General features: G+C 59.0%; 1 protein-coding gene across 10 annotated transcripts in view; it reads left to right on the top strand.

The window, feature by feature from the left end:
- The window catches only part of RAP1GAP2 (RAP1 GTPase activating protein 2), a 211,038-nt gene that overhangs the window by 181,168 nt on the left and 16,192 nt on the right, over positions 1–13,678 (top strand). For all 10 annotated transcript variants that reach the window (XR_004982734.2, XR_006739624.1, XM_036408405.2 and 7 more), the window contains 6 exons: positions 668–768; positions 3,452–3,581; positions 5,795–5,950; positions 11,027–11,098; positions 11,615–11,701; positions 13,059–13,193. Coding sequence is in view for 8 of the 10 variants with exons in the window: in XM_036408405.2 (XP_036264298.1) it covers positions 668–768; positions 3,452–3,581; positions 5,795–5,950; positions 11,027–11,098; positions 11,615–11,701; positions 13,059–13,193 (681 nt within the window). In the remaining 2 variants the exon portion in view is untranslated. The remainder of the gene's footprint in view (positions 1–667; positions 769–3,451; positions 3,582–5,794; positions 5,951–11,026; positions 11,099–11,614; positions 11,702–13,058; positions 13,194–13,678) is intronic.

Here is a 13,678-nt window from a genome sequence, read left to right as displayed (position 1 = left end):
TATGTTTCTTGGATATACTCTTAGGAGTGGAATTGTGGGTCTTATGGTAACTCTACGTTTAGCCTTTTGAGGAACTGCCAGACTTTCCAAAGTGAGAGCACCATTTATATTCCCCCCAGCGGCATCTGCGGATCCCGATCCTTCTTTATCCTCACCAACACTTGCCTTTCCTTTTGATTCTAGCCATCAGTGCGTGTAAAGTGGTATCTCCTTGTGGTTTTGATTGCTATTGGGTCTTAAGAGTTCTTTATGTATTCTGGGTAGGCGTCCTTGGTCAGAAGTCCAGCTATCAGTTTTTCACTTACGGACAGGTTTTTGGCACCCTGTCCGAGAGCTCTTTGCTTCAGCTTTGTTTTTTGGTGTGTGTGTGGGGGAGAGGATGCTCTATTAACTGAGCCACACCAGCCAGGGCTTTGTAGCTTTGCTCTTTGTACTGACCAGCAGCTTGTGCTTGAGGAGAAAGTCCTCCTTAACCAGCACCCCCAAATCCAGGTCTGTGAGTGAGCCCCCGTCCTTCCTCCAGGCGAGGACAGAGCCACTGGACGGCGCTTGTGGTGGGGGACGGGGAGGAAGAGAGAAAGGGACCAGTCACTGGACAACCACGTTCCTTCCTTTGGCACCAAGAAGGCTGTTCCTGACCCCCGCCCCCCGCCTGTTTGTCTTGCAGACGCTGGAGGAGGAGCTGTTTGGGAACAACGAGGAGAGCCCCGCTTTCAGGGAGTTCTTGGACCTGCTGGGGGACACCATCACCCTGCAGGACTTCAAAGGGTAGGTGTCAGCCACGTGATGGCGGCAGCTCCACGGACGAGGACTTGGAGGAAGGGCCAGGGGCGACAGCTGAGGTTCAGGGAGGGCATGTGAGAGTGAAAAACATACACAAGAGCCCAGCCAGTGTGGCTCAGTGATTGAGCATCGACCTGTGGACCAGGAGGTCACAGTTCCATTCCCCATCAGGGCACATGCCCGGGTTGCAAGCTTGATCCCCAGGGCAGGCCATGCAGGAGGCAGCTGATCGGCGATTCTCTTTCATTATTGATGTTTCTCTCTCTCCCTCTCTCTTCCTCTCTGAAATCAATAAGAAATATATTAACGTCTCCTCCCTGCCCCCCACAACACACACCGGAAACGTGGGGTCCTTTTTCAGCAAACGATCACCACCCCGTTCTAAGGGAACAGAAGTCCAGGGGATAACGGAGGACGGCAGGCTATCGGAAAGGCGCTGACATCGGCCTCGGATGATGAAACGGCTCCACCTCACATGCGCCTCTTCCTAATTCCATTTGGCTCAGCCCGAGAGCTTAATGAATCCACCTTCCCCATCACTCACCTGCCCGCACTCAGGGGAGAGGCCCTGTGCCTCTTCGGGGGAAAGGATCCATTTTAGATAATACACAGAAAGAACGGATAACTGAGAATTGGTAGAAATACAGTAGCTCACACGCCTAGCCCCCTCCCCCTGGCAGGAATCTATGCAACAGTCTGTGGTTCTCCAAGTGGACAGAGAGAATATGGGAGCGATTGCTTGGAAAACTCTGGCCTTGGGTTCTCCTTGGCTATGGCCACCTTTGGGAGGGACCTTCAGGCCTGGCCGGGCTGTGCTGTGTGTCATGGTGGCGCGTGGCTTCCCTCCGAATCCCCCACTCCAGCAGCCACGTTAACGGGGTCTCCCTCCGTGTGTGATAACCCCCAGGCCTGTCAGTACTAGGTGTTGTGTGACCCCTTTCTTCCTCTGCTTCCTTCTCTCCTCTTCCTTCTCTCCTCTTCCTTCCCCCCCTCACCCCCTTCTCCACCCTCTTTTCCTTCAAGGTCGCCACTGTCCGGAGTCAGTCCCACCTGGGTTACAGTTCCGCCTCCATTACTTGGTAGCTCTATGACTTTGGACACGTGACTTAACCTCTGCAAGCCTCCGTTTCCTCACCTGTAACAGGGAGATAAAGGCAGTGCTGACCCCACAGGTTGCTGGGGGTTGAGGTAGATACGCCCGAGAGGCACATAAGCTGGTGCTGAGCACAGAGGACCCACCCGCGGTCATTGTCACCGTGGCCCTGCCACCTCCGTGGACCCTGAGGTGCATCCAGAGTTCACAGATCGTAACATGTGAAAAGATGTGTCTTAGAATAGATGCAACAAAGTCTACTAAAACCAGGAAGGACCCCAGAGGTCATGTTGTCCTAGCCCTTTATTTTTTTATAATTTACTTATTTGTTTATTTTTGTTAATCCTCACCTGAGGATAGTTTTCCACTGACTTTTAGAGAGAGTGGAAGGGGAGGGAGACACACACACACACACACAGAGAGAGAGAGAGAGAGAGAGAGAGAGAGAGAGAGAGAGAGAGAGGGAGGGAGTTGTGAGAGGGACACATCGATTGTCCCCGATGAAACTAGGAATCAAACCAGCAACACAGGTACATACCCTTGGCCGGGAAATGAACCTGAGGCCTTCCGGTGCACAGGCCAGTGTTCTCACCACCAAGCCATGCTGGCCAAGGCCTACCCCTTTATTTTATGGAGAAAGGAAATGGGCCCGGAGAGACGAAGTGAGATGCCAGGGCCCCGTGCTGACTTAGGGGCAGAAGCAGGTCTAGAACCTGGAGAGCCTGACCCCGGCCCAGCGTGCTTCCTGCCATGCCGCTGAGCACATTGCCTGGACGGTATTGCAAGCCTGGGGGGACTGATGTCCAGGGTCTGTTTGATTTTATCTTCTTAAAGGAACCAGCATCCTCCTTTTCCTGCTAAGAATGTGATCCATGGCCAGCAGCCCGTTTCCATAAGGAAGAGGGGGCAGCTGCCAGAAGCCTCCCAGTTCCTTAGCTCCTCAGGGAGAGAAAGCAGGAGAGGGACCTCCCTGGGTACCCCCAGGCTGGGGGCTGCTGTATGGGGTCCAGTCCCCACATGGGACACTGGCTGGGCAGAAGTCAGGCATCCGTCACCTCTTCAGGCTGCCTCCGGAGGCTCCGATGGGGCTCACCACCACCCAGCAGGATGGCCAGTTTCCTGGGCTTTGGGCCGAGGAGTTAGACATGGCCTTGCAGAGAGCTACTGGCACCCAGGACAGCATCTGTCTGGGATTTGTGGGTGGACAGCCTTCCTTCCCACATGACCTACGTCAGTGGTCGGCAAACTCATTCGCCAACAGAGTGGCAAACCGAGGCTTGCGAGTTGCGTATGGCTCGCTTGCGTATGCCGACCGCTGACTTACATTATGGAGGGGACGCAGCCACGGCTTGGAATTTGCCTCTGTCTTTTCAGTGTGGGTGTATGGGTGAGCCCAGGGCTCCTCTGCTCAGAAGGGCAGACCTGCCTGCTCTCCCCTCATTGCAGCCTCTCGGCCAGCTCCCCACGCCCCTCGTCCCTTCCCCCGCCCCCTGTGCTCAGGGAACGCTGCGCCCCGCTGCCCGCTAACCCCCGCTCTCTCTCCCTGTGGCACTTGCCTCGGTTTTGTGCCGACAGTTTCCGAGGAGGCCTGGACGTGACCCACGGACAGACGGGGGCGGAGTCGGTGTACACGATATTTCGGGACAGGGAGATCATGTTCCACGTCTCCACAAAGCTGCCCTTCACCGAGGGCGACGCCCAGCAGGTAACCGGGGTCGGGAGGGGGCCGGGAGCCCGGGGCGTGCGAGGTGAGAGGCTTCTTCTGGTGCCATGTACCTGAGGGACTGCACACCCCTCCTTTCATCATCGAGGCCGGTCTGTGCAGCGGTGCTCCTGCCTTCACAGCCTGTTCTGTCGCTTTATCTCACCGACACCGACGTGTGACGGGACAGCCGGGCTGTGGTTACCCCTCTGACCGGGGAGGCACTGCACCTCGGTGAGGTCAAAAGACCGTGTCCCAGCTGCCGGGGGCAGAGCTGGGAGCAGAGCCCAGGGGCCCTGGTCACGTGGGTGGTGGTGGTGAGGAATCCTGCTGGGGTCTGCAGATGGCAGCTTGACGCCAGCTCTGCACTTCGGGGCACATGATTCTGGGCAAGCGGTTGATCCCTCGGCCTCACTGTTCTCATCTGTAAAATGGGGAGAGTGCCATGTCTGCCCGAGCCTTGTGGTGGGGATCCACATGGTTCTGAATGTAGGATTCAGTGCGGCAGCCTTGCTCCCCACCAGCTGTTCGCTACCCAGCCCGCTGTGCCCGCTTCCTGCCCCAGGGACTTGAAGCTGGTTAGTGCACGAGACACCTCCCACCCCAGCTTTCCTAGGCTCTCAGCCTCCCGGCTCAGCACACCTGCCCGCGGGCAGGAATCCAGCCCCTCCTCCGCCAGAGAGCCTGGAGGAGACCTGCTCCCAGGGTTTTCCTGCTCTCCTTGCCCTCTCCGTGCGGCTCTGACGGCTGGGTGTCCCCAAGGCGGGCCTGGCTCTTTCCTTGTTGAGCCCCAAAACCAGCAGCTGCTCTCTGGCTGCCTCACCACTTCCCCATCCCGCTCGCTGCCTTTTCAGTCTCTGGGAGAATGAGCAAGGAAGGCAGGCCTTTCGCCAGAAGCCGACCCATCGTCTCTGAGCAGGGGGCAGGGCGGGAGTGCAGATGCAATACTGAAAACAGAGCTCGGCTTCTATGGAAAAAAAAAAGGGAATTGGCAAATGGGACTGTGATTTGGCTCTGACAGAACCATTGAATGTTCCAGAAACAAACGGGACAGGATTCCTTTGTATCCAAAGCAGGTTTTCACTGTGTTTCGCCTCGGTCTATGTCCCCTCCCGGCCCCGGCCCCGCCCGCCACCTAACCTGCTGCTGAGGGCCTTCTCTGCCCGCCCGCTCTCAGCCTCACCTGTGTTAATTTTGTTGAGACTGGCTGTTGGCAAGGACTGAATAAACACCACGTTTCCCTTACCAAGAAATGAGCTGGCGTGTGGAGAATAAGTGAGAGGATGTGTGTACAAGTGCCCTGCACTGGGCTCAGTATACAAAACAGGTGCTCAGTGAACAAAAAACTCCAAGTGACGTGCAGAGCCTGCATTCAGTAGGTGCTTAATAAAGGAACAAACGCTCAGGCAAGCACCTCGCCAGCACATGGTGTACAGGAGGCCCTTGTCATTGGAAATCACGCGTGTGGACAGCCCAGCATGGCTCCTGACGCACAGCAGGAGCGAGGGGATGGAGGTCACCTGTGAAAGCACCTGGCACAGTTTGTGGGACGGAGTCCGGGTTGGATTTCTCTCCCCCCGCCCCCATGACCTCCACTAAGCCATGTTGTCCCTGTTTCTCATGGCTCTGCTCCCCTCTGATGTAGAATGATCTGCGGCCTCATCCCTGCTCACCCACATTCCCATCAGTTGTCCCACCACTACCTCCTCTTCCAGGAAGCCTTCTCAGATTACCCTCAGGCCTCTAACTTTGCCCTCTTCCCTGCCCCCTGTCTCCCCTGTCCCCCCCCCCCCCCCCCCAGCAGCAGGCATTTGTGTGCAGGAGCTGACTTACCGCTCACCGACTGGTGGCCTTGTTCCTGTCCTCAGGTGGCTTCACCCGTGTTTGTGTCTCTCCTGGCTCAGTCGCAGGCTCTTTCCCAGGGCAAAACCTGAGCCTCAATGTTGAACTCTTTTCCCGAGTCCCGTGTGTGAGCTCTGCACACCCTGGAGTTCAGTGAGATGCTCCCTGGTCTCACCCTCACAACTTGGGCAACTTCCCCTTTTTCCCCTTTCTGATGGCTTCCAAAGATGACATGAAAAGCTCCCCGGAGAGCTAGGCCTCCGGCTTCCAGGGCTTATGGATAAAGATAGCAGAACGAGGCACTTCCTGTGTAGATCTCTCCTGCTTCAGGATGTTCCCGGCTGACTTGTAACACTGGGACGCTTTTTGTTTAGCTCCAGAGGAAGCGGCACATCGGGAATGACATTGTGGCCATCATCTTCCAAGAAGAAAACACACCGTTTGTCCCAGATATGATCGCCTCCAACTTCCTACACGCCTACATCGTGGTGCAGGCCGAGGGCCCGGGCACGGACACCCCAGCCTACAAGGTGAGGGGGACGTCTCCTTGGAGGGCATGGTGGCCGCGGCTGCCCAGAGGGATCCAGCGATACCAGGAACTAGCAGTCCGCGACGGTCCTCCAGCTGGACTCCGAGGTGCCACTCCTGGCTGCGGTGTGTCTGATTGCCCACAGCTCTCAGGTTTCTGAGATGTGGGGGCTAGACGCTTAGGGGAGGGCACCCGCCCTCTGAGGTCACCTCACCCATCCAGTTCTCTCCGGGCTCAACCCCATCTCACCTGAGGGCTGAGAAACTCGGATGCTCCCTTATTTGGGATCTGGTCATGCTATTGGCAGAACCAGAGGGGAGCAGGGAAACAGAGAGAGGACTGTCAGGATGGGGAAAGGAAGAGGGTGGCAACAAAGAAAAGAAAGAAAAGAGGTGTTCGTGGTGAGAAGGGCGGGGCGCAGGGGCCTGGGAGACCTGGCCCCCGGGTGGCCCCTCTGCTTTAGCTGTTCTGGAATAAATGCTCGGTCTTCATTTGGAGACTGCCAGGGGGTGGATAGTGAGTACGTGGGTCTCAGCCCTCTGATCGATAAGCAATCTTCCAGACGAGCTCAACATTCTTGTGGATGACGGGGAGCCCGCCACCTCAGCCGCCCTCACAGGGCCCTCTGGTGGCTGAATCACTGACCCTCCCCTCCGCTTCTCCGCCAGAAATAACCCAGCATGAGACCCCAGGGAGACAGGCTGAGGCAGGGTTTCTCAGTGGATGTTAGGTAGCCTGTGGACCCGCTGCAGACACGTGTGTGAGCTTCTCTGCGTGTTCTCTGTCTTTCCTAGGGGGAGGGGGTCTCAGAGGACCGCCCGCTCCCCACAATGGAGGAGCCGCTGCTGTAGGGAGAGGGAGGGGCTGATGGGACACCCTGAGGCCCGGACACGTTTCCTGTGTCATAACTTGGGCCGGCGCTGGTTCCGGGGGTTTACGATGCCCTCGCGCCTCGTGGCCGTCTGCATGAAGTACCCATTTTGCTGGAGGTTTTTGGGAAAAGAAAATGATGTTATATACTTGCTATTACCGTATAAGGTGACCAGACGTCGCGCTTTTGGCGGGACAGTCCCGATTTTTAACAATTTGTCCCGTGTCCTGCGGAGTTTTAAAAAGGTCTCGATTTAAAACGCCGCGGGACGCGGGACAAATTGTTAAAAATCGGGACGTCTGGTCACCTTATATTAGTACAAAGCCAGATGGAGTAAGTGCAGACTTCACATCAACTTTAAATGCAAGTATGTGGTTTCAAAAAGAAATCCCCAAACCAACCACCGACAAACACACAGCCAGACGAGCCCCACCCGCTCTCCTGTGGAGGAGAGCCGGTCTCTTTCATGTCCATGTCCATGTCCATGTCCATGCTCATGGCCTCTTGCCACTGAGCGGCTTTAGCCGGAAAGTGAGAGCAGCCGGGCTGTGGGCATCTCCCCGAAGGCTCACTGGCTTTGACCGAAACGGGCGCGTAGCTGGCTGGATTTGTTGGTGGAAGCAGACTTGATTCACTCCGTGCCCACTGTGTGCCAGGCGTGGGCACGTGCAAGTGATGTTCAGAGCCAGCCTTCAGGGAAGAGAGAGAAGAGCTACTGCTTGGGATCCCCAAAGAAAGGTGTGTGGTGGGCCAGAGGCGGCGGGGAGCGGTGGCTCTGAGACCCAGCCAGGCAGCAGTTCCATGCATACTCTCGGCTCGCCTGCTGGGCCTCTGCTGGCCAAATGGGCCCTCTTGTGGACGCTTTGCATGTTTAAAGTTTCCGATAGGACATGGAGTTCAGCTAACTGGCTTCTCCACTTTCCCAAGAGCGTAGCAGCGAGAAAAATCACAGGCCCCCAAATGGGCACCCCACCTCCAGCTGTGATGCTAGAAGTCTTTACCAAGTCTTCCCGGCCACCGAGGGTGGTCCGAGTGGGAGCGCCTTCCTGAGAGCGGTGGTGAGAAGCAGGGAAGTAGGACCCACAGGAGGAGCCGGGCTGGCCAGGGATGTGGGGCCTTGCGCCCCACCTGTCAGGAGAGCATGGAGGTTGGAAGGCAAGATCTGCGAATGGGGCCAGAGAGGCAGGGGGCCAGGGAGGGAGGCCAGCCTTCCAAGGTGCTCCCCAAACCTCTGTGAACCCCAGGTGAGGAGCAGACTGAGGAGGAGCTGGTCATGTCCCTCGGGGGGTGCTTGCAGGCATAGGGGCGATGGGAAAGCAGGGTAAGTGAGGTTTCCCTGGGGCTCAGCAGTGCCTGGGGAGGCCCCCACGGGGAGGACAAACAATAGGAAAGGAGGCGAGGGTGGGGTGGGAACGTGCAGGAAAGGGCCCAGGCCTGGAGTCTCGGAGCCTGGGGTTCTGGTCCTGTGCCTATGACCTTGGTTTGTCCCTGCTCCCTCTGGACCCCCGATTCTGTCTGTGTGAGATGAGGAAGTTGGGCTAGACAACCTGAGAGTTCCTTCCAGCCCTGATGTGGTCGGAAGGGGAAGGGGGGACGTTGAGACCAGTGTGTGTGTGAGGTGGATGAGAAGTGGTCTGGGGGGGACTCTCCAAGTGTCCTTTACTGGGTGCATTTCGTAGGGAAATGGTGGAGGCACCTTGTCCAGGTTGCCCTGTGGTTGTGGACCCTGAGCCGCCGGGAACTTGGCTCCAAAACTTGGGTGCGCGTGAAGCGTCACCTGGGATTGTCCTTCAGACACCAGTTTGGTCCCCTTCCTGCCAGGCTGGAGTGGAATCCCAGCCGAGCCGTCATCAGGACTCCCTCCCTCCTCTTCCCACCTGAGACAACCTGGGCCTGGCCCCCAAAGTCCTGCACAGGCCTCAGGAGCCTTCCATGACGCCGATCCTTGGAGGGGGGCCTGGGTGGGCCCCTTCCCCTCTCTCTCCTCCCTCCCCTCCCTGTCGTCCATCGCTCCAGCGACCTGGGCGGTTCTCTGAGGTTTCCGGGGCCCACGTGGGCGCGAGTCCACTTCCTGGCGCATCCTCGATCCTCACAGGCCCCTGGTCTTCGTCCACTTTCCAGCCTCGAGGAGTCTCTTCCTCTGAGTAACCCGCCGCCTCTGAGCCCTGCTGGGCCCCTGCACAGGACTGAGGGGCTTCTGCTTCCGGCCCAGCAACCCAACCCTAACCCTAACCCTAACCCTAACCCTAACCCTAACCCTAACCCTAACCCTAACCCACATGTGTCAAACACAAGGCCCGCGGGCCAAATCCGTCCCGCCAGGCCTTGCAAAGTGGCCCGCACCGCGCTGTCATCACTGCACTCCGCTGCGTTTCCATCACAATGACAGTTTATGACTGTTCAGTAAACCATTCGGCCCGCGATTTAGGCTGGATTTTAGATTTTGGCCCCTTCTCTGATTGAGTTCGACACCCCTACCCTAACCCTTCTGCTTTCGGCCCAGCAACCCAACTGTGCCCAAGAGCCGGGAACAACAGAGGCCTGAGCTCTGCTGGAAAGGGGTCAGGAGAGGGAGCAAGCGGGGATGGAGAGGAATGGCCGACATGGGAAGGGTCCCGTCCCCTCCTTTCTGACTGGCTGCTGCGGTGGACTTGTCTGTCTGCACACGTGGTGGATTTCAGAACACACTCGAGGCCATTTGCTGACGCTAACGCACGCCTGAGAGGGGGTGTCCAGGTGGGAAGAGGAAGGGCCAGGCCTGGCCTTGTCCCATCAGGAGCCTCCCCTCCACTCCCTCCCCAGGTTCTGGCTCTGTGGGTGGCATTCTTGACTTGGGCCATGGCGCCTGGTGGGTGGTGGTGATAGGGAACTGTGTTTGGCAGCTGGAACCAAAGCCAGCAATCACGTCAGCAACCCATACCCCGGTTCCTCACTGTGGTCGCTGCCGTGTGAGGCCCTGCAGTGGTGTGGGCCCTGCAGACAGCTTTGAACTTGGTACTGACTAGCCCTCCTCACTCCCTTCCCCTGCAGACCCTGGCCGGGCCTTTCCTTGGCCGGGCAATGAGCTGCCTGCTCCCCCCGTCTGGCCGACTCCCGGCATCTGCCCTACTTCACAGGCCAGCAGCTGGCGGCGGGCCAGGGCCGGCTCACGTCAGAGCTGCTCGCCTGGGGAGCGGAGAGGGCAGATCTCCAGAGAGGCCTGCAGCCTCGTGGGCCGAGGATGGGTGAAACCAGGGCACCTGTGTGCAGAGGGGAGATGGAAGTGTGGGGCCTGTCCCGGGCCTGGGGGACCCCACACAGAACATCTCGGGGCTCTCCCTCCATTAACTCGTGCCTCGCCAGGCTGGCCAGAGGTGCACACTCACCCAGAGCCTGGTCCCCCTCTGCAGCACCACGAGCACCCCTCGAAGCCCTCCATCCCCACTTCCCAGCCTGGGCCCCGCACTGCTGGTTCAGGCCTCACCCCAACTGCCTCACCCTGTGCGGGGCGGGTGTGTGTGTGTGTGTGTGTGTGTGTGAATTAGGGCTTCCAGATGCTCACCTGCCCACTGCCAGGGGCTCTCAGGAGCTCACAGCTGCAGATTCCCGGTTCGCCTCGGTGCTGCTGCTGCTGTGGCAGGCGTGGGATGGAGCCGTGCAATGGGTATTTCTTGGTGAAGCACTTGAAGTGTGGGGAGGTTGGGAGCCAGTGTCGTGGGGAGAACCCCAGAGCAGGGTCTGGATTCTCTGTTCACCTCGGGGGTGAGTCACCTGTGTGCCTCTGGGAGGGTCACTCGTGTCTCTGGGCATCTGTTTCCTCATCCGTAAAAGGGCTGAGAATTCTCACTGTGCCTCCCCGGGGGCTCAGCTTCCCGGTCAGTGCTGTCAGGAGGCTCAGCTTCCCGGTCAGTGCTGTCAGGAGGCTCAGCTTCCCCGTCAGTGCTGTCAGGAGGCGAGGCGTCCTGAGCGCTCACACAGCATTAGAGTTGGGGTCCCAGGCTCTGTCCCCCCACCTTGCCAGGCTCAAGCCTGGCCTCCAGCGGTGCAGACAAGCATGTGGATGGTTCCATGCCATGCAGCCCACTCCTAGGAACTCTGCCATGCTGGCCACGGCCCCCAGGGCGCCGGGAGGCGGGGTGAGGTCTGCCGTGGGAGGTGGGGCTGCCCCGGCCCCGGGCACTGCACGTGGGCCTCTCCCGCCTGGCCCACACCGAGGCTCTGTTGCAGGTCTCGGTCACCGCGCGGGAAGACGTGCCTGCCTTTGGCCCGCCTCTGCCCAGCCCCCCTGTTTTCCAGAAGGTAAGACACTCTCCTTCCTGCCCCTCTCAGATCCAGACTCCAGGTTCCCAGGCCTGGATGGCAGGGATGGCAGCGGGGCCGGACCTGGGCGGGGACCTTAGCCGGGCCTTTACTCAGCGGGTTGGGGGCTTTCCTTGGGGTCTCCCCCACCTCTGCTCCTGCTGGCAGCCTGGCCTAGCACCGGATCTCGTTCAGGGTGTTTGAATTTCGGCTGAACGAAGCGTTTTTATACCAGGAGCTGGCGGGGAGAGGGTGGGAGGTGGGAGAGGGGGAGGCTGGGATTGGGGGGCAAAGTCACCTCCAGGCACGGGAATGCCCTGTCAGTATATGGAAGGCTGATGTCCCAGGACCCGGGTAGCTGGTTCCCATGTTGGCGTTGCAGCAGCTGGGCGTGGCCTGGGCTAGATGTGAGCCAGTGTCTGAAGAGACTTTTCAGGGGTGCTCCCAGACACCCCCCACCCCGTTCTGCCTGCCTGTGGGGCGGCTGGGAGAGTCCCAGAGTGCCTTGTCTTCCAGGGCCCCGAGTTCAGGGAGTTTCTGCTCACCAAGCTCACCAACGCAGAGAACGCGTGCTGCAAGTCGGACAAGTTCGCGAAGCTGGAGGTGAGGACGAGGTTTCCGGGGTCTGCCCTCTGCCCTCCTGTTCGTTAGCCGGACTCGGCCAGGGTCTGTTCCTGGGGGCTGTTCGAGGGGGGAGAGCATGGTCTTTGCCCCTCGAAGTCGTCAGTCCTGTGCGGATACAGCAACTCTTCTTGTGGAAACGAAGTCCAAATCTCAGGTCTAGTCAGCCACTCACCAATCGTTTCTTGAGCACCTACTGTGTGCTAGGCTCTGTTCTGTTTCCTGGGTCACGGGCCTAAATGCGACTCAGTTTCTGCCCATATCGCGTTCCCAGGCTGGTGGGAGCGGCCATTATAGAGGTGTGACACAGTTTGCCAGCACTGAGCCCTGCTGGAGGCCAGCCTGGGGGCTGTGACTTAGGATAGTGACTGCCTCTGCCTGTGGGGGTCTAGGGGGTATTCAGGGAAGGCTTCCTGGAGGAGGTGGCCCTTCGGCTGCTGACTCTGGGTACCTGATGAGTCGTTTGCCAGGAGGGAAGAGTGGGGAGGGCTATTCCAGGCATGGGAACAGCATGAGCAAAAAAGCATCAGGGCAGAATCAGAGCATGACTGGGTGAGGGGGTTCCCTGAGGGGAAGGACTCATATGGGGGATGGGATGGCGGGGACTCAGCTGGAGACGTAGATTGGGTCATTTCAGGAAGGGATTTGAGCTAGAGGGGATGGGCCCTATTGAAGGAGTTCGGCGGGAGAGTGATGTTTGCTTTGCATATTAGATGGTCATTCTGACAGAGGCGGGAGGGTGGATTGAAAGGGAGGAGGGCGGGAAGGGTGGCCAATTAGAAGCTATGACAGGAGCTCAAGAGAGACAATGGCAACTTGCTTACCCAGGCAGAGGAGGGAAGGATTGGGGAAGACCCGATGGACTGCTGTATTCAGGGTGGGGAGAGGTGGATTGGTGGGGTGGCTCATAGGCCTGCAGCCTGGCTTGTTGCTGATCTGGAGGAGCCTGCACAGGCTGGGTTCCTGAAAGGGCCAGTCCCGGTCTGGTTACATGGCGCCCCCTGGAGGTTGTACGGATGGCTCTGGAGGAACATCTGGATGGAGAGGAGCAGTGGGCAGTGGCATGTGGATGTGGGATTCAGGGTAGGGATCTGGGCGGGGCCAGGAGTCAGGTAGAGCAGGGAGAGTGGGGCGGCCTAGAGAGAAGGGGCAGAGGGAACAGAGCTGGGCTGGGCATTGAGTTGTAGTGTCAGTGGCAAATTTGTGAGCGCGGAGCCCAGCCTGGCCTGGGGTCCACACCGTCACCAAGATGCGCTTGGCCGGAAGAGCAGCCCTCAGCCAGGCCTCGGGAGCCCCTCTGCTCTCAGTGCCGCTCCACAATCTCCCCTCCTCCCTCCAGGACCGGACGCGGGCCGCCCTCTTGGACAACCTTCACGACGAGCTCCACGCGCACACGCAGGCCATGCTGGGACTCGGCCCGGAAGAGGACAAGTTTGAGAACGGGGGCCACGGGGGGTTCCTGGAGTCCTTCAAGGTACGAGCGCAAGGGCGGCTGCCGATGGCCGTGGCCGGGAGGGTCGAGATAAACGAGGGAAGAGGTCCAAGAGGTCCAAGATCTACATGATCCTGACCCCAGGGCCCAGGGCCAGCCAGAGGCAGCAGGACCAGCAGGGGCCCTGCAGGGGCTGGCAGAGGACAGGGGCATCGGGAAGGGTGAGTGGTTGGAGCAGCCAACGGTGTCCTGACCTGGATCTTCTCCTCCTGGCCCGGGGTCTGACAAGTGGGGCTGGCGGAAGAGTTAGCAGGAGAGGAGCCAGTACAAACCAAGAACACACCTGCCTCTGCCTGCCTCCGTCTGTGGCCAGGCACCCAGGGCAGAATGGCGGGAGCAGGGACACAGGTCTTCGCTGTCTTCAGCAGCTGGTTGTGGGCTCCGAAAAGATTTCTCCAGCTGCCAGGGCACCCGAGGACCTGGGCAGGGCCCGCGTGATGGAGTTAGAGGCAAGTCCCTGTGGACTT

This window comes from Pipistrellus kuhlii, unplaced genomic scaffold, assembly GCF_014108245.1.
Source record: "Pipistrellus kuhlii isolate mPipKuh1 unplaced genomic scaffold, mPipKuh1.p scaffold_m20_p_39, whole genome shotgun sequence".
NCBI lineage: Eukaryota > Metazoa > Chordata > Mammalia > Chiroptera > Vespertilionidae > Pipistrellus > Pipistrellus kuhlii.
The sequence above is the reverse complement of the archived record's forward strand: the minus strand, read 5'-3'. Positions and strand labels throughout refer to the sequence as shown.